The sequence below is a fragment of the Lissotriton vulgaris genome, chromosome 12 (assembly GCF_964263255.1).
Source record: "Lissotriton vulgaris chromosome 12, aLisVul1.2, whole genome shotgun sequence".
NCBI classification, from domain to species: Eukaryota; Metazoa; Chordata; class Amphibia; order Caudata; family Salamandridae; genus Lissotriton; species Lissotriton vulgaris.
Window position 1 is genome coordinate 576,637,306 of NC_141700.1, and position 27,495 is coordinate 576,664,800.

At 45.0% G+C, this 27,495-nt stretch overlaps 1 protein-coding gene across 1 annotated transcript in view; it reads left to right on the forward strand.

Annotated features, from left to right (window-relative positions):
• Positions 1-362: 362 nt before the first annotated feature.
• The window catches only part of LOC147677782 (uncharacterized), a 181,511-nt gene continuing 154,378 nt past the window's right edge, over positions 363-27,495 (forward strand). Inside the window, exon 1 of the mRNA XM_086945586.1 lies at positions 363-935. Within this exon, the coding sequence (XP_086801712.1) occupies positions 363-935 (573 nt within the window). The remainder of the gene's footprint in view (positions 936-27,495) is intronic.

A 27,495-nucleotide genomic window follows, 5' to 3' on the forward strand; every position in this document is an offset into this window, starting at 1 on the left:
GCAACCCGGATGCCAGGGAATACACATTCTACTCCAACCCCCACAACTCCTACAGTCGGATAGACTACATACTGATGTCAGGAACACACACACACCTAATAGACCACACAGAGATCGGACCCAGGACCATATCAGATCACGCACACATAAGCCTGTCACTATCAGGCAGACACAATGAAAAGCCAACACGTAGGTGGCGTTTTGATGACGGCCTCCTCCAACACACAGAAGCGAAGGCAGAGATAGACACAGCAATCCGAGAATACCTGACAATCAACGACACACCAGAGACGCCTAGAGAGGTACTATGGGATGCTCTTAAAGCAACCATACGGGGGGTAGTAATGACAATAAAAGGGAAAATGAACAAGGCGAGAAACAATAGGATCGCAGACCTAGAGAAAGAAATCAAAACACTAGAGAACAGCCACATAGCCAGCCTGGAAGACAATAACACACTCACTGAGCTAACCAAACGGAAGTATGAGCTCAACAGGATACTGAGCGAAAGAGCAGGGACCTGGATCAACAAATACAAGTCAATTAACCTCTGCACCGCCAACAAAGCGGGGAAAAACCTAGCAAGCTACCTGAAAGGGAAACAAAAACAACACACAATTGGGGCAATCAAAGACAAGCGCAACAAAGCCCAGACCGCCAATAAAAACATCCTCGAGGTCTTCAGGGACTTCTATGAGGGTCTCTACACAAAAGATGACACACTAAAGGAAGATGGGGGCGAGGAACTGCTCAAAAGCATAGCTACACCCACACTAACAGACAGGGAACGAGACATTCTAGAGCTCACGGTCACAGAGGATGAGATAAAGAAGGCCACGGTCGGCCTCAAAGAGAACAAGGCTCCAGGGCCGGACGGATTCACAGCTGGGTTCTATAAACAACACCTGACAACACTCCAACCCACTCTGAAACAGGTATTTGAGGAGTGCGTCCTCAAAGGACGCATGACTCCATCAATGGCGGAGGCAAACTTAATAGTCATACCAAAGGAAGGGAAAGACATGACAGAGGCGAAGAACTTCAGGCCGATCTCACTCATAAATGTAGACTGCAAGATATACGCGAAGATACTAGCCAATAGACTTAACGCCTACCTACCAAAACTCATACACAACTCCCAGGTAGGATACCTCAAAAACCGCATGTCCCATGACAACACCAGACTACTATGCCATATCATCAACCACTCGGCCCAGAGCAGCAAAGCGGCCGTCATGATAGCCCTGGACGCCGAAAAAGCGTTTGACAGAGTCTCATGGCCCTACCTGGATCACTGCATGGGGAAGTTCGGGCTAGGACCCAACTACAGAAGAATGGTGATGGCGCTTTACAACAGCCCCAAAGCGCGAGTGGTTGTGAACGGAGGCACCTCAAACACACTAAATTTAGGCAGAGGCACACGACAAGGCTGCCCTCTCTCACCCGGCCTCTTCCTACTAGCGATAGAACCGCTCCTAACAATGATACGAACTAACGAAGACATAAAGGGGGTGCCAATAGGAGGGGAAAACTTTAAACTGGCAGCGTACGCAGATGACGTGCTAATAATGACAGAGGACCCAGAGAGATCCATCAAGGCACTGACAGACACAATTGAGAGGTACGCCCAGGTCTCAGGGTACAAACTTAACAAGGATAAATCAGAATGCAAGCCCCTCAACATCCACACAACAAGGACAGTACTCGGCACATCAGGTCTAGCGTGGCAAAATAAACCTATCAAGTACCTGGGTATCCTCTTCGAGAGGAACTTGAGCACGACACTAGAACATAACGAACAGGCTATAATCCAGAAAATCAAGGCCAAGGTAGACGGCTGGTCGCCAAAGTTCACAACATGGTGGGGGAGGGTGGAGACAATTAAAATGATGATCACACCAATGCTCAATTATATGCTAGCCATGCTACCCCTCACCAACACAGAGGACTTCCACAAAAAGATAGACAAGATACTGAATGATTTCCTATGGAGAGGGAAGAGGGCCAGAATAAGTATGCAAAAACTTAGACTATCAAAAGAACAGGGGGGGCTAAACATAACAAACTTCAAGCGATTCCACGAGGCGTGTCTAGCTAGACAGGGACTGCACTGGCTAGACCCAAGACAGGACTACACCCCGGCATGGCTAACATTAGAACAAGGGTTGCTAAACGGCATGAAACCCATCACCCTCCTCACGGCCACCAAACACCCGGCAATAAAAGATAACCCGATACTCAGGAACACAAAACGAGCTCTGCTCAAGATTGACAAACTGCTAAATACGAGCATCAAAAGGGGGCCTTTCGAATCAATCTGGCACAACCCATCCCTAAAATACAGGGGTAAGGTCTTAGACATGCATGACTGGTACAGCCAAGGCATATCCACAGCCAATGACTTTAAGAAAAAGGGCGCCGACGTAACATTTGACACCCTGAAAGGAGAGTACAACCTAGAGAGCGTAGAACTATACAACTTCCTGAAGATAAAGGTCGCAATAAGGAAGGCTAACCTCAACACCCAGACACCCTCGATAATACAGCTGGCTAACAGTCTGAACACACTGGGACACCAGGTAGCACACCTTTACAAGATCCTAAGCCCCAAACACACCAGACTCAATGACAAGGTCATGAACTTCTGGGGGGAGGCAGCAGGTCAAGCACTCAGTGAGGAAGCCAGAGCAGAGCTATGGAGGTCCACCAGTCGGAAAAAAATAACGGCCACGCTGAACCAGACAAAATTCTGGCTGATACATAAGGCATACTGGACACCAGCTCGCTTAGCCACTGTAGGCATTAGAGACAGCGACGCGTGCTGGAACTGTGATGAAGAAAGGGGAGACTTAGAACACCTTTTACTAAAATGCCCAAAAATCAAGGACTTCTGGGGGAAGATCAGAACACTTATCCACGAGATCACAGGCACAGACATACAAACAGACCTCACAGGCCTAGCACTAGGGTTTACATCCCAGGCGATCACAAAAACGGAGGACAGGGACCTCATAGATCTCATGCTGACAGCCGCAGTCAAAGTCGTCCTAACTAACTGGAAGGACACATCAAAGGCGTCTCCACAGGCGTGGCTCAACTGGGTCACGTTCCTGAGGGGGGCGGACAACATAACAGCAAAATACACACCGAAGACGCACAAACAGTCGACCATGTGGGGATCATTAGATCACTACCTGTCATCATCACACAAGCCGCCATGAACATCTGGGGCCACAGGCCGAAATAGGCTAGTGCCAACAGAGCACCGAGCACATCTCCTACTCAACCTATAACCTATAACCTAGACCTCTCTCTACTGTCCCCCGGGGTGGCGCGGGGAGCAAGCCGCCTGACAACAAACGCCAAGGTATACCAATGGGCGCAATATGGACTACCAGACTATGAGACTTTTGGACTATGAGACCACGAACTGGCGAACGATCTCAAGAGTATGTAATGCCCCCCCCCCCCCCCCTCTCTCTTCTTTTCTCTCTTTTCTTCTTTCCACTCATGTATAAGCCTCTTCCATGTATGTAAAATTATATTTTTCTATATACAATAAAGAATTTCAGAAATAAAAAAAGGAAGCTTCACAAAGTCATAGCTTATATCAAGAGACATATGGTTGATGTAGCGTTTATACAAGAAACGCATCATAGCAGAATGCTCCCTAATAAAGGGTTACAGGGTCATTATAATGCTGCTGGGTTTACCACACATATGCCAGGGGTGGTTCTCACTTTGGTTAATCCAAGATCAGGCATCACAGTGGAAGAACTAGATATTGACCCAAACAGTAGGTTTGTGATCTCCATATTGGTATCACATAAATAGAAGGGGCAACATTTTGCTCCAACCCGGCCGCACAGCTTCATAGCGCCAATCTGGCAAACAGCTTGTCTCCTTCATTTGTCAACCAATGTTTATCTGTGCCAGCGCCTTGAGACCCCACGGGTATGTAGCGCGCTTTATAAGTGTCACTGATTGATTGATTGATTAAACTATTCTCTGCATGTCATTTTAAACGTTCAGCAATTCCTTTAATCCACACGCGGGATTTAGTGCCATTTTCAAATTTCTAATGTGAAAGCTGTGCCCTCCGGACCTCTGGCTTAAACACGACAAGTGCAGGGGTTCGTCCAAACAGCATTTATTGAAAAAAACCAATGCATTTCGGGCATCTTGTGCCCTTCATCAGGGTACGCTGGAAGCAAAACAAGTATTCATTACCATATCAATACTACGCATCTGACATCATTACAGTAAATTAATATTCAATGTGACTTTTATTGCCTTTCCCGCATTTATTTCCTTATTAAAGCCCTTTAAAAAAACACTCTAGATGTTGCCCCTATTTTCATAAAGCATTAATCTGCATCATTATCCCATTCCCATCAACCCTTACTAGTGAGAGCATCAAACATTTACTCTCTGTTAAGTGTGGTCTGCCCCTCGATAATCCTTATTATTTCTCTCCTATTCTACTTGTTCAAAAGTTTCCTGCTAATCCATCATTTAATGCCTCACCCTGTTTACACCTCGCCTTTACCCCCAGGCTTCCCCATGCCCTTCTACATACACCCCACCAAAAAATGCATTCCCCTCTACATCCATCCTCCAGCATCCACAATCACCTAGTCACACTCACGTCTACCCTCTCTTTCACCATTCACTCGCCCCGCGCTTTCCCTCTCACTGCTTGCTTCCACATCCACACTCTAAAACAATACACTAAATCTTTCACATTTACACTAATATTTCTCTAGAAACAGAACTGCCATCTCACTTTCGCGCACACGCTCATTATAATCCCAACAAAACATTCTGCTGCCAATCATCTCCCCACTCGAATCACAATGAATCCGCATACCTGTTTGAGACGTTCACGATTCTACGTTCACCATCATTATGCAAATATTTTTCATGCTCGTGTTGTTACCACCTTACTTAAACCCTTCCCTCTCCAAACCACACCTCCTAATTAGAATGCTCTTTACTATTTTCCCGCCTAAGGGCCCCGGGAAGATTAGCCTGCTGATTAGTGAAAACTGCATTACCCATAATGCAATATTTTCGCACATTGAATCTCCAATTTTACTGTTGTAAATCTGTCAAAGAAAATCCTTTACACCTTATTTAGCCGCAATTCGAGTGTCCTTTATCTTGCTTAATGTTGATATGTAAAAATCAGTTTTCCAGTCCATAATAACTCATATCAAACGCCGCTTCTTACTCAAACCCAGCTCTTACTCCGTTCGTGTGGAAAGTCATCTTTAAGTTCTGTTTTTTGTTTTCCTCTGCTCCGATACGACGGGTGCTACCCCACTTTGGGTTGAATTATGTGATAAACAAAATAGAGGTTGTGGCGGGAAAATAGTAAAGAGCATTCTAATTAGGAGGTGTGGTTTGGAGAGGGAAGGGTTTAAGTAAGGTGGTAACAACACGAGCATGAACAAATATTTGCATAATGATGGTGAACGTAGAATCGTGAACGTCTCAAACAGGTATGCGGATTCATTGTGATTCGAGTGGGGAGATGATTGGCAGCAGAATGTTTTGTTGGGATTATAATGAGCGTGTGCGCGAAAGTGAGATGGCAGTTCTGTTTCTAGAGAAATATTAGTGTAAATGTGAAAGATTTAGTGTATTGTTTTAGAGTGTGGATGTGGAAGCAAGCAGTGAGAGGGAAAGCGCGGGGCGAGTGAATGGTGAAAGAGAGGGTAGACGTGAGTGTGACTAGGTGATTGTGGATGCTGGAGGATGGATGTAGAGGGGAATGCATTTTTTGGTGGGGTGTATGTAGAAGGGCATGGGGAAGCTTGGGGGTAAAGGCGAGGTGTAAACAGGGTGAGGCATTAAATGATGGATTAGTAGGAAACTTTTGAACAAGTAGAATAGGAGAGAAATAATAAGGATTATCGAGGGGCTGACCACACTTAACAGAGAGTAAATGTTTGATGCTCTCACTAGTAAGGGTTGATGGGAATGGGATAATGATGCAGATTAATGCTTTATGAAAATAGGGGCAACATCTAGAGTGTTTTTTTAAAGGGCTTTAATAAGGAAATAAATGCGGGAAAGGCAATAAAAGTCACATTGAATATTAATTTACTGTAATGATGTCAGATGCGTAGTATTAATATGGTAATGAATACTTGTTTTGCTTCCAGCGCACCCTGATGAAGGGCACAAGATGCCCGAAATGCATTGGTTTTTTTCAATAAATGCTGTTTGGACGAACCCCTGCACTTGTCGTGTTTAAGCCAGAGGTCCGGAGGGCGCAGCTTTCACATTAGAAATTTGAAAATGGCACTAAATCCCGCGTGTGGATTAAAGGAATTGCTGAACGTTTAAAATGACATGCAGAGAATAGTTTACACAGATAAACATTGGTTGACAAATGAAGGAGACAAGCTGTTTGCCAGATTGGCGCTATGAAGCTGTGCGGCCGGGTTGGAGCAAAATGTTGCCCCTTCTATTTATGTGATACCAATATGGGTGCCATTTGGGTATGGCACAGCACCGCTGAGCACGCAAACCAGGAGTATGATGTTTATAGAATGAAATAGCACAGAACAATTGAGAAGAAAACAGGTGTGCACCCCAAAACCTCTATTTTGTGATCTCCATATGTCATATGGAGGGTTTGAATATGCACCTAGTCAATATCTATGGCCCAAAATGTGCTGATCCACATTTTTATCATATGTTATCAACCCACATGTTGAGCAAACCTGACAAACGTCAGATTTGGGGAGGTAATTTCAATTGAATCCTTGACCCATCTCTGGACCACTCTAGGGGCCCTACTCAGCGCCACTGTGCCGCTGCGAGAGTCACAGAGGACATAAGTGATCAGCTGGACCTCCTAGATATTTGGTGAGTGAGATTTCCGGTTGACAGCAGGTTCACGCACTATTCAGCCCCATACGATACCCACACCAGAATTGACTACCGACTTGTCTCCAGATCACCTATTTCACAGGTGGTCACTTGTAAACCGCTTCCATGCACATATTCGGATCACTCCCCAGTACTGTTAGACATTGAACTTCCTCCAAAAATGAGGGCTCCTTTCACGTGGAGATTCCCTCCCTACTACATATCAGACTATGTTTTCAAAGCTTAGAAGGCCTCCACTATCTAATACTTCTTCAACGTCAATATCGGGTCAGTAGACCATTTCTCTTCAGTATAGGGGACTTTTAAAGTGTATATCAGGGGGGTGGCCATTTCTAAACATGCGGGGGCACTTGGATCTGTACGGAGTAGGATGTCTACTCTTGAGGGACAACTGGACAGGTTGGAGCGTGCTCTCTTACGGGGTGGCGACAGCCAGGTCCACAAAGAACTGAAAAAGGCCCTTGAAGAATAGCATGAAGTAGCGGACAGTGAGGTGAAGCATATGGGCAAATATGCCACAGCTAAGACATATGGTGAGGGTGAACATCCTGTCTCAGTGCTTGCTGCTCTGCAGCATCATAAGAGAGAGTCCAGCTTGATTCTTGAGATGCCTGATGAGGATGGCAATGTGCTACATGGGTCCTCAGAGATTGCAGATAGATTCCGTAGATATTAAAAGGAGCTGTATAGCTCTAAGGTGATCCCAAACTATGCCGCCATACAAGATTTCCTAATGCACATACAAATGCCATGGCTCACTAACGCACACAGAGAGCACCTCATGGGTCCCTTTGACCCCAACGAGATCCGCACCTCTCTTAATGCGATGCGTGATGGTAGCGCACCAGGATGGACTCAGTGTCCTTCTATAAAGCATTTAAGGAGCTACTCATTCCGCACTTGGTTACATTATTTAAAGAGTTGGTGGAGGGGGGAGAGATGCCCACATCAATGAGGTAGGCTTTGATAGTGACACTGTTGAAGCCGGATAAGCGTCCGGCGGAGTGTTCCTCTTATAGGCCCCTATCACTTCTAAATGTGGACACAAAACTGTTTGCCAAAATACTAGTGAATCGAATTGCTCCACTAGTTCCGCTACTAGTCGGCCCGGAGCAGGCGGGCTTTGTCCCGGGTCGCAACTCAACGTATAACTTGACAACTGTATTTGAGGCTATTCAGCATATAAAACCGCATATAAAAGCTGCTGCTGTCTTCCTGGATGCGGAGAATACATTTGACTCTGTGGAATGGGCATTTATGAAAGCGGTGCTATTATGGGTTGTGTGGGAGATGTTTTTCTCAAAATGGTGTCAATCTTGTATAACTCGCCAGCAGCCAGGATTGAGGTTGGTGGCGCTAGCATGTCGCCCATAGTCATATCTAGAGGTACTAGGCAGGGTTGCTCCTTCTACCCTCTACTATATGCCATGGTAGCGGAACCACTTGCGTGTGAACTCAGAGTATCATGGTCATAGGGGAATTCAGTTTCCTGGTTATCATCTCATTCTCTCTGCATATGCAGATGATATGCTAACATACGTTCGAGAACCGAGCAAGAAACTTACTCCAGTTCTTACCGAGGTTGGAGTTTTGGCACCATATCAGGCCTCAAAGTCAACTGGGCTAAATCCATCATTTTCCCACTCACCCCTTCCATGACTCTTACCAATCTAGATATCCCGCTGCAGTGATCCTCGGTTCGCTATATGGGCATCAGGTGCACACAGACTCAGAACTGGAGGCATTCAGGTGCACACAGACTCAGAACTGGTCCTTAAGGAGAACTACAGGAAGGCTATCACTAAGTTCGAAGACGATGTTCACAGATGGATCCGTCTCCCATTATCTCTGATAGGCCGCATTTTCCCAATGAAAATAATAGTACTCCCCTGATTCTTATTCCTTTTTTAAAACATCCCAATAATACTCCTGAGATGTATGTTCAAAGTTCTCTGCACCATTCTGATTAAGCTAGCCTGGGGGACAACCCAGAGTTCAATGAGACATACTAACATTGCCTTATTCCATGGGGGTCCTCAGCGCACCCAATTTAAAATTATATTACAGAGCAGCACAGAGCTCCCATGCTCACTACTGGATTCATGGTACACTAGACTTCCCACACATACATATTGAACAAGTGGCATCTGACCCTTACACTCTCCCACAAAAGATGCTTCAGCCCCCCATCAGATGAACTGGGACACTGGACTCTATTAACTCCACGGTTCACGCATGACATAATTTATTTAACAGACAAGCGGGTGCACTCATGTACCCGCCTCTTATTCCTCTGGATTGTTGCCACTGGCTTTCAGTTTATAGAGTCAAGGAAGCAACACGAGCCCTAGCTACACTCAACATCACCAAAATGGGAGATTTGTTTTTAGACAGCAGGGTTTGTAGTTGGGCAGATGTTGCCGAGGAAAGGCAAGAGTACACTAATTTTACACAAAAGGATCAGACATGCTCTGCAGGAGCTACTTGGGGAAGACATGCAAGAGCCACCTGAATTACTATCCGTCTCTTTTCTATTACGTTCCTGCCCCCCGCAAAGACGGTGACCACCATTTATAGCTTGACCCAGGGAGTCAGGAGATCGAGCCATACTAGAGCCAGACTAGACTGGCAAACCGAGTTGGGCATAGTTATTGATGATAACACATGGAAGTATTGTTGCAAAATGACTCAAAATACCTCATTAAACAGCAGGCACCGCTTAATCCATTTCAAATGTATAAACAGGTTATATCACACTCCTGTGAGATTGTATTGGTATGGCTTAAGTGACTCAGCAGCCTGCTTTTGTTGTAGAGAAGTTGAGGCTGGATTCATGCATGTTGCTTGGTGTTGCCCTAGGATTGCGGCCTTCAGGGTTAAGGTTTTTCACATATTAAACAATGTCACTGCCCACTTGCTGACACCTTAACCCCTTCTAGCTTTGCTGGGTTACACTAAAAACCTAAAAAAGGAGGTCAGATGTTTGGGTGTGATTGGCCTACTACTTGCCAAACGCAGAGTAGCAATCTGTTGGGCTAATGGCCTAGTTCCAAATATTGAGGACTGGTCCAAAGACATGTTGTAGTGTAATACAGAACCAGACATTTATAATGAGCTTTTACCCCCTCAAAGAACTTTGGGGACTATATCAGCAGTATTTGGTTGGAAAGGAGACCGAAGAAGCGGAAGGTAATGCAGGTAATTAAAGTGATTGAACCGTAATGTGTATTGCAATCGAAATGTCTCTGAAGTTCCACGGGAGAGGTCCAATGCGGTCTTGAGAATTTAATAATATGTATTATGAATGTATACTTTTCTATTTTATATCACTGAGTGCCTAAGTTGTCCTAGTCCTCTAGTTGTGATGACAATTACTCTTCAGGTGCCCTATGGGGGGCAGGACAGCATCAAGCCTTTATATTGTATATTGCTATGTGTGCATGTAACACTGTAAAATGTTTATATAAAATAATTTAAAAAAAATTGTGTTCAAGTGTAAACAAATAGTTGCATTCAGTATACCTGTAGGAATGAGCCAGGCCAATAATTTTGCCCATAGTTTTCCCCGATCCACGCATACGAAAGGCAATTTAAAGCACCTATAGGATACTTCCTCTATTGTTGGTAGTTTGATGGATGAGCATTGATAGTACCATTAGGTTGTCCACAATACTGCCGGACCTTTGGAAGCCTGTTTGATATCTGGGAATCACCTTTTATGATCAGTCCAGGTCTCAAGGTGCCTTAGTATGGCTTTAGCAAAGCATTTCCCTTCAGCATCCAATAATGCTATTATACAATATTTGTATGAGGAAGACTACTGACTTTTCTAATGGATAGGAATCAAAAGTGATCCAGGCCAGATGTCAGCGACTGCATTTCTTTTCAGACACTGAGATAAGTTCTGAACGGGCACAAATGTGTTGGGGGAGGAGTAGTTAGATTAAACGAAAATTTTTAATTGAATTGATAAATCATGCAAATTGATCAGTTTATTTATAAAAATGCATAAATTAATATTTTATTTCTTGTATTTTATTTCTTGGAAGTTTAAAGTTGTATTTAAATATTTGATTTAATATTAATAATGTTTAATATTTATATTTATCCTATTCATTTCAATTGTTTGTTGGAGTTTGTCTTCTGTCTTCAATACCAGGGAGACAAGAATATATATTTTAAATATTTTACATTTTATACATATGTTCACTTTATTTGTGATATAAAATTTGTATTTTTAGAATTTAATTCTATTTATCTTTAATGACTAAGTATGTTTGAATATTAATTTGTTTTATATTTAACAGTTGTGTTTTAAAAAAGCGTTTAGTAGTTGTAATAGAAATCTGACCCCTTCAAAGCCCACCACTTTGCGTGCTTTTGCTTATGTTGGAGTGGAAATTACATACTTCACCCCTCCAAAATCCAAAACTTTCCCTACTACTGCTCTGATTGAAGGGTTTAGATATACTAGTCCCACTCTAAAGTCCAACATTGTAGTAAATTTGACCCCTCCCAAGTTTAACACTTTCTGTACTACTTCTTACGTTGGAGTGGGATTAATAAATCTTACCTTTCCAAAGTCCATCATTTCCCTACAGTTGCTTACTCTGGAGTGGTAATAGTAAATCTGTTTCCTTGAAAGCCTAACATTTTCCCTACTTTTGTTACATTAGGAAAATTAATATTTAATTTACTTTTCACAAATGTTCAAATTATTTATTCAAAATAATGTGCACTTTTTATTTATATTTTCCTTTTGTTTTGTATTCATTTTATTTTTTAATATAATTTGATATTTAAATGTGTGCTATAAATGTATGCTTTTATTAATATTAATAAATTCTATTGATTTGTTTATATATTGTTTTACATTTAATTAGATCTATTTTATTTTCATTTTACATGAATTATTAAATGTTTTCTATTTCATATCAATTGTAATATTTTAAACTTTAATGCTTTAATTAAATAGAATGATTATTCATATATACAGAGAGCTCTGGGTAGCTCTCAAGTTTAGGTGGACAGCAGCTCGTGCATAAATTACCCTACAAAACCAGCAACATTCTGAATCTGTTCACCTCAAATTGCTAATCCTATGCTTAAAGATTTCGCAGTAGAAATGACAAAATACTTTATCCCTTTCTAGTTCAGCGTGGCATGTATGACCTTACAATGCATGCACTTACAACGCATGCACTTACAACACAGTTTTTACATCGCACCATCCACTACAACGCATTCCAATACATTGCATGACACTACATCGCATTTTAAAAAACTACTTTTACAACGCATTCCATTACATCACATACTACCTTTACGATGCATACCATAACAACACATATCATTACATTGCATTAAGGTAACTATTGGATAGTATAGGGGTAAAAATTACTATTCTAACTCCAGGGGGTGCTACAGTAGGGTAAGTGTTGGATAGTGTAGGGGTTAAAAGTTACTATTCTAACTCCAATGGTATGCGCTGTAATGGTATGCGTTTTAATGCCTGCGTTGTAGTGACATGCGATGTAGTGTCATGCATTGTAATGGTATGCGTTGTAATGTCATGGTTTGTAAAGGATGTTGCAATGTAATTTCTGCGTTGTAAGTGTAGTGCGATGTAATGGTTGTGTTGTAAAGGTTGTTTCCCCTCAGCGTGGAAGGCACTGTGCTAATCCTATGCTTAAAAATGTTGCTAGAAAAACAGACATTTGAGGTCAGCAGACTCAGAGTGGCGTTGGTGTTGTAGCGTGCTCCATACAGAATCTGCTCTCAACCTAAACTTGTGAACTACTCAGAGTTCTCTGCTTCTTTTGTGCATAATGTATGCAGCACTCTAAGCCTGAAAGGGTATTGTGTTGACTTTTAATGGGAGATCTGTTGTGTCTGGAAAAAGCTAAACCTCTCTGAATAGCTAAACACATGTCAGGGGTTGTTTTAATTCATTCCAGGTTGGATTGGGTGATATTTTACCAATCGAAAGCTGTAATACTGTGCCTGGAGCAGCAAAATGCTTTTGTCATTTTACAGCTTGGCATAGATTGCACTTTGCTAATTCAATGCTTTAAGACTTTGCTGTGAAAATTGCAAAATACTTTGTCCCTTTCTAGCTCAGAGTGGATGGCAGTGTGCTAATCCTATGCCTACAACCTTTGCTAGAAAAAGATATTTGAGGTGAGCAGATGTTGTAGGGTGCTCTATATAGGAGCTGCTCTCCGTCTAAACCTGTGAATGCCTTTTTTGCATATTTCATGGGGTACTCTACTCCTGAAAGGGTATTGTTTTGACATTTACCCGTGTGTCGTCGCCACCCTTGGAGGCTTTCAAGGAGGAAGGGAAATACACACACACAAATTGGAGGTGGGAAAGCCAGCTGATTTATAGGGAGAGCCAAGCTAAGGGTCTGGCTCAGATATTAGAGCCCATGCATGACCCAAGCCCTAAAAATGGTTGCTATGTAAATCGCATGACAAACATCACATCAAATATGACAAAACCTCTTCAAAGTTCAAGAAAGTGTATTTCCTTAACGTGTGAAACTTTGACATTATTAAATCATTTCATAGCACTTCACTGAGAAGTACACAATAGGTTTTTGTACAACAGGTATTCTGAACTCAAATACTTGAAAGTTCTTTCATATGCCATAATGAAGAAAAACGAGTGTTGGTGAAATAAAATATTTGCCTACGGTCATACAATTTAAGTGGGTAAGTCCCAATTTACCCAGGTTTTCTGCTTTCAATTGGTACAAATCAGTCACCAAGTGGGTATTATTTGTCCTTCCTTATGTTAAAGATTTGTTTTTACCTCTTTGTGCATTTTTCTGGAGTTTGTATATAGCATGAACTTGACCCAAATGTATTGGAGCACTTTATATGACCGTTAGTTACTCACATTCTTTGTCTATAGGTAGGGGAGAATAGGTGATTTGCCCAGAAATGCAGGATGTTGAGCGGACAGCGATACTCGAATCTGGCAGGCAGGCTGGCTATAATGCTGCATCCTGGATAAAAGGGAGGCAGGCAGACATAAGGCACACAAAAGCTCAGCTCGTTCAGAGCTCTGGGTTCCAAAATTACCTCAAGCTGAACTAGAGCCAGGCTTCAGGCCTGCCTCTAATACACATACATACATACATACACATATTGCATATATATTTATATCACACAGTGGCCATCGCCACTGTATTTATAGTTAGGACCTTACAGGTAGATTCATCAAGCTAAATTGCGCTCGCAAAGGGCCAGATTCTGAGAATCTGGCCCTTTGCGAGTGCAATTTTTGCATTTGGGATTCATCATCCCAAATGCAAAAATGTCGCTATTTGCGAAATCGCATATTTGCGAGGAATTGGATTTAAGGAATCTCTATTAGAGATTCCTTAAATGCAATTCATTAACCAATTTGAAATTGCGAATTCGCAATATTTGGTCGCTATTTACCACGAAGTCTGTCTTTGTGGTAAATTGCGAAAAAATAGAAAAAAGCACTTTAGTGCATTTTTCTCTGTTGCATGTTACACACACACATGTCCTTTGGACGTGTGTGCGCAACACCTGTGTAAATTTGCATTTCAGGGGTGCTTCAGGGTGTCCTTTGGACACCCCTGGCACCCTTGAAATCGCTATCTTATTTGCGATTAGCTAATTGCTAATCGCAAATAAGGAATGTGTAGGAATCGCATTTTATTTTGCGATTCCTACATGAATCCCGTTTTGCGAGTCTGTAATTGCAATTCCTTATGAATCGCTATTAAAGACTCGCAAAACAGGTCTTTGATGAATCTACCTGTTAGTTACCACAGGCTGAGCATTTTCTAGTTCGATAAAAAAAAGTTCATCCACCTCAGCTCCTTTCTGGAAAGTTTTGGGGTGATCCATCAAGCAGGGGCCAAGAAAAAAAGGGGGTACCAAAATGCAATTACCCCATGCGATTTCCATAGGGATTTTTGAACAGTGTTACAGCCCAAATAGCTGAATGGAATTACACCAAACCGGGCAGAAACCTAAAACCTGACTCAGAAAGCGTGCTTTTTGTAATTTATAGTACATTTATTCAGTAGTTGTTGAGAAATAAAGGGTCAAAATATTTGTGTATCTGGACAGTTGGGTTTGCAGGGCTCTATGAGGGTCCTGTGAGCACGCAACCTCAAATAATGGGGCAATCTCATTGCCAGAGGTTTTTTTTTTATCTCCACCATCTGTCTCGCGCTCCCACGGGAACAAGAGGGTCCTGTGAGTCCTGCAGAGCTCGCAGCCCGATTGGCTGGCCACAACATGAACAGAAATGTTGTGGCTTCCATTTCAGAACACGGAGGCTCTCAGGAACAATTAGTCCTGTTACGCAACATAGCCAAAGTAATGGTCGTCTTGGATTGTACAGTAAAAGTTCAGCAACAGAGGAGCACATTCCTGGAAGTCAAACAAAAACTGTGAAGTCTCCAAAACCAAGGTATCTACCAAAGTAAAAACTTTTTCTTTGATACCCTGGAAACTGCCGGGGAGTGGTTAGAATATTTTACTTTAGGTACCATTCCCAGCCACACAACAAGAAGGCCCTGCTATTGCAATGATCTTGGTGCATGCAACAATATTATTGCTCTACTGTGGGCTCTGCTACTAGCCCTAGAACTCGATGTTCAATGTCCTTTGATTCTGAACCCCCAGACAGGCAACCTACTCTCCATAATTGAGGGAGGAAGCATGACCTCTTGATCTCTCCCAGATTTCCTTGGTTCCCGCATGGATCCATGGACTCTGACAAGAAGTGGAAGGACATTCCACAACCCGCCTAAATACTCGGTTTTATTTTCTCTTTTTAGTTTAGGGCTGCATTCTGTATGTTGGTTGAGGACATGGTACAAGGGAATGGAGTGAGAGAGTGACACTGACAGAGACTCGCATAAAAGTGTCATTACGCTGGAGGAATTGGGAGAGACCCTGATCCAAATTATACCTGATAAGACCTCTGGCCCAATGGCTTTTCAGGGGAATGCTTTAAGGCGTAAAGGACCCTACTTCTTGACCCTCTATATGAGGTCTTTCAAAAAGCCCAGTAGATGGGTGCACTCCCCCCAGACCTGCACTTAGCAGAAATTGTGGTTATACACAAACCTGGTCTCCCATCTGACCATTGCTCCTCTTACCACCCTAAATACCTCTTAAATATAGAGGTTCAAATCTGGGCTCATGCCTTAGTTAATAGACTGATGCCGATGCTAGCTTCTCTGGTCCCCCCAGAGCAATCTGGCTTTATACCCCAACAGGTCATGAGGCACAAGATTTAACATGTCTACAATGCCTTGGCAGATTGAATACCAGCAGCACGTACGCTTCCCCTGGCGGACTTATAGAAGGCCTTTGATTCAGTCTGATGGGACTTCTTGTTCATTCTACTACATGAAATGAGCTTCAGACCCCAATTTCTTTCCTTGATCAACTGTTAAGTACTGAACTAGAAGCTAAAGTGAGAGTGGGGGGCTCGGTGACAGATCCGTTCCCAGTACAAAGAGGAATGAGACAGGGATGCTCACTGTCACCCATATTATTCGCAATTGTGATTGAGCCACTAACAGGGTGGTTGAGGGTGGATGCCTTGGTCAAGGGCCTAAAATGGACACCTGGTGTTTCAGATAAGACAGCCCTCTATGCCGATGATATCCTGAAATTTCTGGATGACCCTCAAGAATCCGGTCCCAGAGACCTCCAAATTCTAAGCATCTTTGGAAGCTTTTCAGGACTCACTGTCAATTGGGCTAAATCTTCAGTATATCCCCAGTGCTCTCCCCCCACTGCTCTTCAATGGGCAGCTGATCTACTAGTCCTGTGATATGGATTCCATTATTTGGGGGTGTACATTACAATGGACACCACTGTACCAAGGCATGTAATATCCAACATTAATTAGATTGCTTGCATCCAGATCTGATTAGAGGTGCGCATAATACTGAGTCAGCCCTGATTGTTGCATCCAAAAAGCTAAGGTGGCAAGGCTGCTCTGATGTTATTGGACCTCTCTGCGGTGTTCAACACAGTGAATCATGACATCCTGACTGACCAGACTTTTGAGCTCGGCATAAGTGGTTTTGCACTCTGTCTGCTGAAATCCTTTCTTTTTGAGAGGGAACAACATGTAGGGGAATTCAATTCTGAAACATTTCGCCTGTCATGTGGGGGTGCTGCAGGGCGCTTCATTAAGCCCCACACTTTTTAATCTTTATGTCCCCCCACTGGCAAGGCTCATTAAATGTTTTGGCTTCTCTGTCATCTCATACACCGACAACACTCAAATAGTGATCTCAGTATTGACCAACCCAGAGGAAACAGCAACTTGATTCAACAACTCTATGCGACAGAGAGATAACTGAATGAAAATTATTTGTTGAAAACTTTATTCCTGGAAAACTGAGGTTCTTCTTAAGGGCAATGACACCTTCTTTTGGTCTCTAAGATGGTGGCCTCAGAAACTGGGCTTATTGTCCACTCCTGTGAGGAAAGTTAGAAACCTGGGAATTGCTTTTGATAAATTAACCCTTGAGAATTGTCTGGAAGATATGTCCTATCATCCCACTGGATCATCGGAAAAAATGTAGTAATGTAGTAAGGCCCTATCCAAATTGGACTACGTCAATGCTCTATTTTTAAACATCCCAAAAAGATTCCTTCACAAACTGCAGATGCTACAAAATGCACCAGCACGGCTTCTCTTTGAAAATCCCAAGTATCGCAAGCATTGGTTAAATGTTACTGGTTACCCATAAAGAAAAGAACTGAATTCAAGACCTTGCACATGGCCTTTAGGGCACTACACAATGTTGGTTCAAACTACTTGCGGAACAGATTTATTTGGTATACCCTGCCATGAAAGCTTGGATCATCAACATCCAAACTTCTTGTGATACATAAGACATAGGGCTAGATGTAGCTAATTCCCATTTACAGACTCTTAAATACAGAATTTTACCGATTCGGTATTTAAGAGTCTGTAAATGGGAAGGGGGCAGATGTAGGTAATTTTAAAATCTGAATTACCGAATCTGTAAAATTCGGTATTTACCGATTCTGTAAATACAGAATCGGTATTTCCCATTGATTCCTATGGGCTTCAAAGCCCATAGGAATCAATGGGAAATACCGATTCTGTATTTACAGAATCGGTAAATACCGAATCCTGCAAGGGTGCAGGGGGTGTCACTTTGACACCCTCTAGCACCCCAAGTACAGGCTTGTGTGAAATGTGGCACACATACATGCCCTAAGGGCATGTCTGTGTGTCACATTGCACAGGTGTGCATGCACACCTGAATTCGGTATTTTACCACACAATAGGATTGTGTGGTAAAATACCGACTCTTAAGGGCCTGTGGCACTGTAAACTGTGCCACCTACATTTGTAATTAGAATCGGTATATTTACCGATTAGGTAAAATTACCGATTCGGTAAATTACCGAATCAGTAATTTTACAGAATCAGTAAATATACCGATTCTGTATTTTTCAGCCCCTTACATCTGAAAACCCTAATACCGGTCGGAAACGGCCGAAATCGGCTGTTTCCGACCGGTATTAGGGCTCCTACATCTGGCCCTAAACGTGTCTCTTGGAGAGGTAGAGGTTATGTTCAGGGAACTGCTAAGCTGTGGAATTCTTCACCTTTTTTTCCCCCCAGAAATGTATGTAGCGCAAACTTGACCCAAAGGTACCAGAGCACTTTACATGAGCACCAGTTGCGTTACAGACTGACACGTTCTTTTTTTTTTTTTTTGGTTAGGAACGGGGAAATTAAGTGATTTGCCCAGAATCACAGAATGTTGAGCATCCATGCCAAGACTCAAACTCAACGATTCAGAAAAGGGGGTGGTGATGAACAGAGTGTCTGAATTAAGCAGACCACTCTTACCCAGTCCAAAGATCAGGGCTTGATCCATCACCGTTATTTATCTCACTGCACCATCCCAGCTCAGAACCTGGCTATATGCAAATCAGTCTGTCCCTGGCCCAGTGCATCATGGGAACAGGGCAGACTAAACTACCAAGCCAATTCTTCACCAGAAAGGAGACAAGCTACCGGGGACCGGTTTCTGGCATTTCAGCCGTCTTCGGCCCGGCTTGCTTGCGTGGAAGGGTATACTCAGATGTGAGTCCCTTGCTCATTGCACCATCAGGATTCAAGCAAGCCGGGCCGACGACGGCTGAAATGCCAGAAACCGGTCCCCGGTAGCTTGTTTCCTTCCCAGTATAAGAATTGGCTTGGTAGTTTGGTTTGCCCTGTTCCCATCATGCACTGGGACAGGAACAGACTAATTTGCATGTAGCCAGGTTCTGAGCTGGGATGGTGCAGTGAGCTAAAAAACGGTGATGGATCAAGCCCTGATCTTTGGACTGGGTAAGAGTGGTCTGCTTAATTCAGACACTCTGTTCATCACCAACCCCTTTTCTGAATCATTTTTGTCCACCGTAAGCGTGGAAGGGTATACTCAGATGTGAGTCCCTTGCTCATTGCACCATCAGATTCAAGCAAGCCGGGCCGACGACGGCTGAAATGCCAGAAACCGGTCCCCGGTAGCTTGTTTCCTTCCCAGTATAAGAATTGGCTTGGTAGTTTGGTTTGCCCTGTTCCCATCATGCACTGGGACAGGAACAGACTAATTTGCATGTAGCCAGGTTCTGAGCTGGGATGGTGCAGTGAGCTAAAAAACGGTGATGGATCAAGCCCTGATCTTTGGACTGGGTAAGAGTGGTCTGCTTAATTCAGACACTCTGTTCATCACCACCCCCTTTTCTGAATCATTTTTGTCCACCATAAGCGTGGAAGGGTATACTCAGATGTGAGTCCCTTGCTCATTGCACCATCAGGATTCAAGCAAGCCGGGCCGACGACGGCTGAAATGCCAGAAACCGGTCCCCGGTAGCTTGTTTCCTTCCCAGTATAAGAATTGGCTTGGTAGTTTGGTTTGCCCTGTTCCCATCATGCACTGGGACAGGAACAGACTAATGTGCATGTAGCCAGGTTCTGAGCTGGGATGGTGCAGTGAGCTAAAAAACGGTGATGGATCAAGCCCTGATCTTTGAACTGGGTAAGAGTGGTCTGCTTAATTCAGACACTCTGTTCATCACCACCCCCTTTTCTGAATCATTTTTGTCCACCATAAGCGTGGAAGGGTATACTCAGATGTGAGTCCCTTGCTCATTGCACCATCAGGATTCAAGCAAGCCGGGCCGACGACGGCTGAAATGCCAGAAACCGGTCCCCGGTAGCTTGTTTCCTTCCCAGTATAAGAATTGGCTTGGTAGTTTGGTTTGCCCTGTTCCCATCATGCACTGGGACAGGAACAGACTAATTTGCATGTAGCCAGGTTCTGAGCTGGGATGGTGCAGTGAGCTAAAAAACGGTGATGGATCAAGCCCTGATCTTTGGACTGGGTAAGAGTGGTCTGCTTAATTCAGACACTCTGTTCATCACCACCCCCTTTTCTGAATCATTTTTGTCCACCATAAGCGTGGAAGGGTATACTTAGATGTGAGTCCCTTGCTCATTGCACCATCAGGATTCAAGCAAGCCGGGCCGACGACGGCTGAAATGCCAGAAACCGGTCCCCGGTAGCTTGTTTCCTTCCTAGTATAAGAATTGGCTTGGTAGTTTGGTTTGCCCTGTTCCCATCATGCACTGGGACAGGAACAGACTAATTTGCATGTAGCCAGGTTCTGAGCTGGGATGGTGCAGCGAGCTAAAAAACGGTGATGGATCAAGCCCTGATCTTTGGACTGGGTAAGAGTGGTCTGCTTAATTCAGACACTCTGTTCATCACCACCCCCTTTTCTGAATCAAGACTCAAACTCAGTCACCACATCGAGGACGACCGCTCAGGCCATGAGGCCACAACCTCTCCCCAGAATCTGAAGGATAGTCCCCCCATCTTTTGTCCTTCAAGAAATCTCTTATAGTCTGGCTTTTCAGTAACTAATCCAGCAATTCTTTCCTTATGACAGATGAAGCGCCAAGACACCTCCTGGCATTTGAGCGCTCTACAAAACCAAAAGTCAAATCAAAATCTGTGAATTTTGGGCAACACTAGCTCTATCCATTATGGATTGCTCAGCCATATATAAAATTGTAGCCCTGTCCCAACTGCTCTATCAATTACAAAACAACCCTTTTCCCCTACCACGGCCCTGCTTCAGGAGGCGTGACTCGCTTCTGCAAAACTTTTTGTGGAGCCACATTACTCAGAGGATAGCTCTTTTAAAATGCTAAAAAAATCTACATGCCCCAAGGACATTGTGACACCAGACACGATTTTACAGGCGTCACATCTCATTATCGTGAATGAGTGGTCATTCGACACTGAAGCAGACTGGACTTTGTGACCAAAAAATAGGCGATGTGCGGCACACGCCTAATATATTTGTTGTATGGAGGAGCGTTCCCCAAAGCTCTGCCACCAGCCACGGCTGTGACACTCCAAATCTGGAGGAACATCAAAAGCTCTCTAATGGAGGCAGACACTTGAAGAAAGAAACTTTACTGAGGTGGGAAACCCTAAAGACACAAGTCTCAGATAATCAAGGATTTAAACCATAGGACACAATTGGCATTTTCAGGTTGAGTGATATCATGTCAGGGAATACTAAGAAATCCTTTTCAGATTAACAGTCAGAATATGTTTAAAAAGTACACAATTGGTTTTAGATACTTACAGTTCCAACGAGCTCTGGCTCCCTAGATAGTGGAGCGATACCGGAATAAAGTCCCCTAGAAGCCTAGATTCTAGTAGACAAACTTACCAAACAAAGTCTCCAGGGTGTATCAATCCCTAGTGATAAATTAGCCAAGCTCCTTCGATCGTTTGAGAGGCTTGAAGGGAGATTTCAGATAATTAAAGAGGCATGTGCTTTACCTGTGAATCAGCCATAGCCTTGCAGTTTACTACTTATACAACAGAAATACCTTCATAGGGTGTATTATACACAGGACAGGCTCTGGAGAAGGGACCATTGCCGAACCACACTGTCTGCAATGCAACACGGACCTTCTCTAAACAGTCTGGGCATGAGTGAGGCTAAAACCATTCTAGGAAGGGGTGATGGCATGCCTGGGGTGTGTGTTGGAATGGCCTCTCCCTCAAGACCCCAGTCTTGTTCTCCTCCATATCACCACCAAGATAGACACCGGCAGATAGTGCTTCACTGTTGTGGCTGGGACTGGTGGTGGCAAAAAGAGACATTGCTGGGGCTTGGAAGAGCACGGAGCCTCCATCCTTGGGAAAATGGAAGACTGGCCTGGATGGGAGGCTGACAATGGAAATCCCCATCTTGCCCACACAAACACTACAAAATATGAGCTGCTAGTGTCAGTACCGGCAAAAAACACAGTTGATGGACAGAATGTAGAACAATGTCATACATTCACCCCAGTACAAGGATCTGGGCCTAAATCCATCGTTTTTTTGCACTCCACACCACCCTGGGTTAGACACTGGCTATATCCAAATCAGCTCTGACCCTGTGCCCCATGGGAACAGTCCAGTCCGAACTACCAAGCCATGTCTTTCCCAGACCGGAATCAAGCATCCAAGGACCGGTTTCTGGCTATCAGCCTTCATTCAGCCTGGATAGCTTGACTCCAGTGGTGTGGAGAGCCTGGGACTCACGTCTGAGTATACCCAGCACACTCGGGTGAAAATTGCAAAAAACACAGTTGATGGACAGAATGTAGAACAATGTCATACATTCACCCCAGTACAAGGATCTGGGCCTAAATCCATTGTTTTTTTGCACTCCACACCACCCTGGGTTAGACACTGGCTATATGCAAATCAGCTCTGACCCTGTGCCCCATGGGAACAGTCCAGTCCGAACTACCAAGCCATGTCTTTCCCAGACCGGAATCAAGCATCCAAGGACCGGTTTCTGGCTATCAGCCTTCATTCAGCCTGGATAGCTTGACTCCAGTGGTGTGGAGAGCCTGGGACTCACGTCTGAGTATACCCAGCACACTCGGGGTGAAAATTGCAAAAAACACAGTTGATGGACAGAATGTAGAACAATGTCATACATTCACCCCAGTACAAGGATCTGGGCCTAAATCCATCGTTTTTTTGCACTCCACACCACCCTGGGTTAGACACTGGCTATATGCAAATCAGCTCTGACCCTGTGCCCCATGGGAACAGTCCAGTCCGAACTACCAAGCCATGTCTTTCCCAGACCGGAATCAAGCATCCAAGGACCGGTTTCTGGCTATCAGCCTTCATTCAGCCTGGATAGCTTGACTCCAGTGGTGTGGAGAGCCTGGGACTCACGTCTGAGTATACCCAGCACACTCGGGGTGAAAATTGCAAAAAACACAGTTGATGGACAGAATGTAGAACAATGTCATACATTCACCCCAGTACAAGTATCTGGGCCTAAATCCATCGTTTTTTGCACTCCACACCACCCTGGGTTAGACACTGGCTATATGCAAATCAGCTCTGACCCTGTGCCCCATGGGAACAGTCCAGTCCGAACTACCAAGCCATGTCTTTCCCAGACCGGAATCAAGCATCCAAGGACCGGTTTCTGGCTATCAGCCTTCATTCAGCCTGGATAGCTTGACTCCAGTGGTGTGGAGAGCCTGGGACTCACGTCTGAGTATACCCAGCACACTCGGGGTGAAAATTGCAAAAAACACAGTTGATGGACAGAATGTAGAACAATGTCATACATTCACCCCAGTACAAGGATCTCGGCCTAAATCCATCGTTTTTTTGCACTCCACACCACCCTGGGTTAGACACTGGCTATATGCAAATCAGCTCTGACCCTGTGCCCCATGGGAACAGTCCAGTCCGAACTACCAAGCCATGTCTTTCCCAGACCGGAATCAAGCATCCAAGGACCGGTTTCTGGCTATCAGCCTTCATTCAGCCTGGATAGCTTGACTCCAGTGGTGTGGAGAGCCTGGGACTCACGTCTGAGTATACCCAGCACACTCGGGGTGAAAATTGTAAAAAACACAGTTGATGGACAGAATGTAGAATAATGTCATACATTCACCCCAGTACAAGGATCTGGGGCTAAATCCATCGTTTTTTTGCACTCCACACCACCCTGGGTTAGACACTGGCTATATACAAATCAGCTCTGACCCTGTGCCCCATGGGAACAGTCCAGTCCGAACTACCAAGCCATGTCTTTCCCAGACCGGAATCAAGCATCCAAGGACCGGTTTCTGGCTATCAGCCTTCATTCAGCCTGGATAGCTTGACTCCAGTACTCAGTACCGGAGCATTACTTTTCAAAGAAGAGCAGATTCGCATCGCACCCTAAACAAGAAAATGCATGATCCAGTTCATAGAGGGGAGGAAGGTCATAACAATAATAATGGTTGTTTTGTTGCGTGTTGATCGGGCTCAGTTAGAGACTCAACTGGTAATGGCAAATCTGTGTTTTATTTAATCAAGCCACTTCTGCTTGGTCTCCGTATTTTACACTGTAATATGTGACCGAAAAAACAATAAATGGTAACATAAAGCACAGAAATCTCACTGCATTTGCCTCTCCTGTTTTGGCAATACTGGGGGACCCAGCCTTCAGCCCTGGTTCTAACATTAGTGGCTTAACATTTGGATAGAGACGGGTGCCCTGGACCCTAAAATGAATTTGTTCGTAGACATTTGCTCAGTGCATGGTTTAACTGTAAATGATAGGTTTAGGAACACTTAGTTAAGACAGTCTGTCTGTTACATTCTCTACAGCTTTCTAGAGTAACAGGTTTCCATTTCTGACCCCCTGGCACCAAGCGCTCAGGCAATGTGCCAACTCATCCAAGGATCACTAGAACAGGATAAACCAACAATGTGGATGTGGTGGACATGTTGGACATGCTACATTTAAATTAAAGTGCCTTTTAAACTCTTTCATTGGCTTTTTGATTTAATGAAATTCCTTTTTAGGTCTCGGACCGGAAAAGCTGGCTTGCCAGCTTCCGGTCAGAGAATTAATGATTTTGAGTACGGAGCTTGAACCCGCCTCTGTACTTGACCTCTTCTCAATTGGCTGGCTTCCTAAACGGAGGCCAGCCATTGGAGGAGAGATCAGTCACTCCAATGTAGCCCCGTCCTTTTCGGATTTGGGGGCGTGATTTTTTGCGTTCTTTAGACAGTGACGTTGTCCGTCACTCAGAACAGCAAAACACGCCCCCAAATGCGAAAATGACCATGCTTTCTCCGAGGCATTTCTGCTTTGCCTCGGAGAAAGACGGTGGTGGTTTCCAGAGCTGCTCTGAGCTGCTCTGCTCGTCCCCCCTTCCCTCCGCTTTCCTTCGTCCAGCTCTGTCCTTCCCTCCGCACGCAGCTCCGTCCCCCTCCCCCATCCCTCCGCCCGCAGCCCTTCTTCGTCCCGGTCCCGCTCCCCCCCTCCCTCCGCCCGCAGCTCCTTCGTCCTGCTCTGCCCCCCCCTCACTCTGCCCGCAGCTCCGTCGTCCTGCTCTGCCCCCCCCCTTCCCTCCGCCCGCAGCTCCGTCGTCCTGCTCTGCCCCCCGTCGTCCTGCTCTGCCCCCCGTCGTCCTGCTCTGCCCCCCGTCGTCCTGCTCTGCGTAGTGATCTTTCAATGCAGTAACTCCAGCAGAAGGGCCGCCCCCACAGTTGATCACAGTTCAAAACCCGGGGGTAACAAGAAGCAGCCTGGCAAGGAGCAGGCGAGGCAACCGAGCAGCGGAACCACACACTCATCATGGGATCGCCGATCCGTGACCCGCTGCATCCTGAGCCGATAACGAAGCCCTGGTGAGAAACCATCGGCCGATCCAACAAACAGCCACCCTGGGCCCCTCCCGCTCATAGGATCCGTGGGAGCCCCGAGAAGAAACTGAATTCGGGTGGATGCGGTTCCCTTTGAGATGACCAGAGAACGGCTGCTCGTTGCTTCCGGCCGTCGCCAGCACTCAGTCTTGGAGACAAATTATCTGCACCGGTGAGTGTCCGCGAGGCCTGGGACAGGGGTCTACCCTCAGGATCCCTGATCTTAACTTCTGCTGCTCGACGCACTATCCGCAGTACCAGTGAAGACCTCTTCACAACTTTTTAAACTTTAATTCATCTTCATCATATTCAATTGAAAGGCGAACATTTCCCGATGTATCACAAACATTTTTAAAACCCTTAAATCGATCCCAGCACTGAGGTATCTGTGTGTTGCCCCCGCCCTGGTGAGATGCGGAGACCGGCAGTCCTTGCACCCCTCCCCCCTCCCTGGTGAGATGCGGAGACCGGCAGTCCTTGCACCCCTCCCCCGCCCTGGTATGATGCGGAGTCCGGCAGTCCTTGCACCCCTCCCCCGCCCTGGTATGATGCGGAGTCCGTCAGTCCTTGCATCCGTCCCCCGCCCTGGTATGATGCGGAGTCCGACAGTCCGTGCACCCCTCCCCCGCCCTGGTGAGATCCGGAGTCCGGCCGACCTTGCACCCCCCCCCCCCCTCCAGGGAGCAGCTTTAACTTAAGAGCATTTAACTCTGCAGTAGTGTCGCCCTTCACTGTATATAATGTGACGTCAAAGAGACTCGCCATGGTTCTTCCAGTCTCATCATTACGAAACGGAAGCATTTTCAATGTTCTGTACAACGAAGCCACACTTGTTTCTTATTTATCTTACAATCACTGACAAAGCCAATAGTCCTGGCTTGTTGTAGGTGTAATGTTCCTTATTGTATTCTATATCTGGAGACAATGACAGAAGCAGCAAAATACCAGCGGGGGCGGCACTATGCGCGCATATTTTTAAGCCATGCCCCGAATTGCATCAGCCCCAGTTGTTTCATTCCATGTAAAGCTCTGCTGGAGCCCCCAGATGCGCGTCTAATTCAGACATTTCCGCTGAAGTACACTGTTCTTCTCATTCAGGCTGCTCTGTAGTGTCACGCGCAAGAGCGTGAGTGGGGTTAGGAAGGAATCTGAAATAGTAGGGGCTGCTGCCATAGTAACTGAAAAGGAATGTTATTTTTTTTTTGTCCCTTTTGCGGTTGTCAGACTACAACAAACCCCGATGGACCTCTCTTTCAAGGTGTAGTTCTTGTTAAGTGTTTTTTGCTGCTGGTGTGAAATGCTGTTTTCAGCCCCTTGGAGCTCTGACACTACTTCCTGCCGGAGCCTCTGATTGGGCAGTTTTGTTGTAGAACATTCTGCTCTTGTCTTAAATGTGAACACTCGGGGAGTTTGGAATTAACTCTTTCTCCCAGCCTCGCAGACGGGAACGTATGTGTCTGTGTGTGCATATGTGTCTGTGTGTGCATATATGTGTGTGTGCGTGCCTGGGCATGTGTGCGCATCTGTGTATGTGTGCATGCGTGTGTGTGGTTCCCTGTGCATGTGAATGCATCTCTGTGTGCGCGCATCTGTGTATGTGTGTGCAAGTGCCTATGTGTGCATCTGTGTGTGTGTGCCTGTGTATGTGTGTACCTGAGTATGTGTGCGCATCTGTGTGTGCATGACTGGGCGTGTGTGCGCATCTGCATGTGTGTGCGTACCTGGACGTATGTGCACATCTGTGAGTGTGTGCGCCTGTGTATGTGTGCGCATCTGTGTGGGGGTGCGTGCCTGGGTGTGTG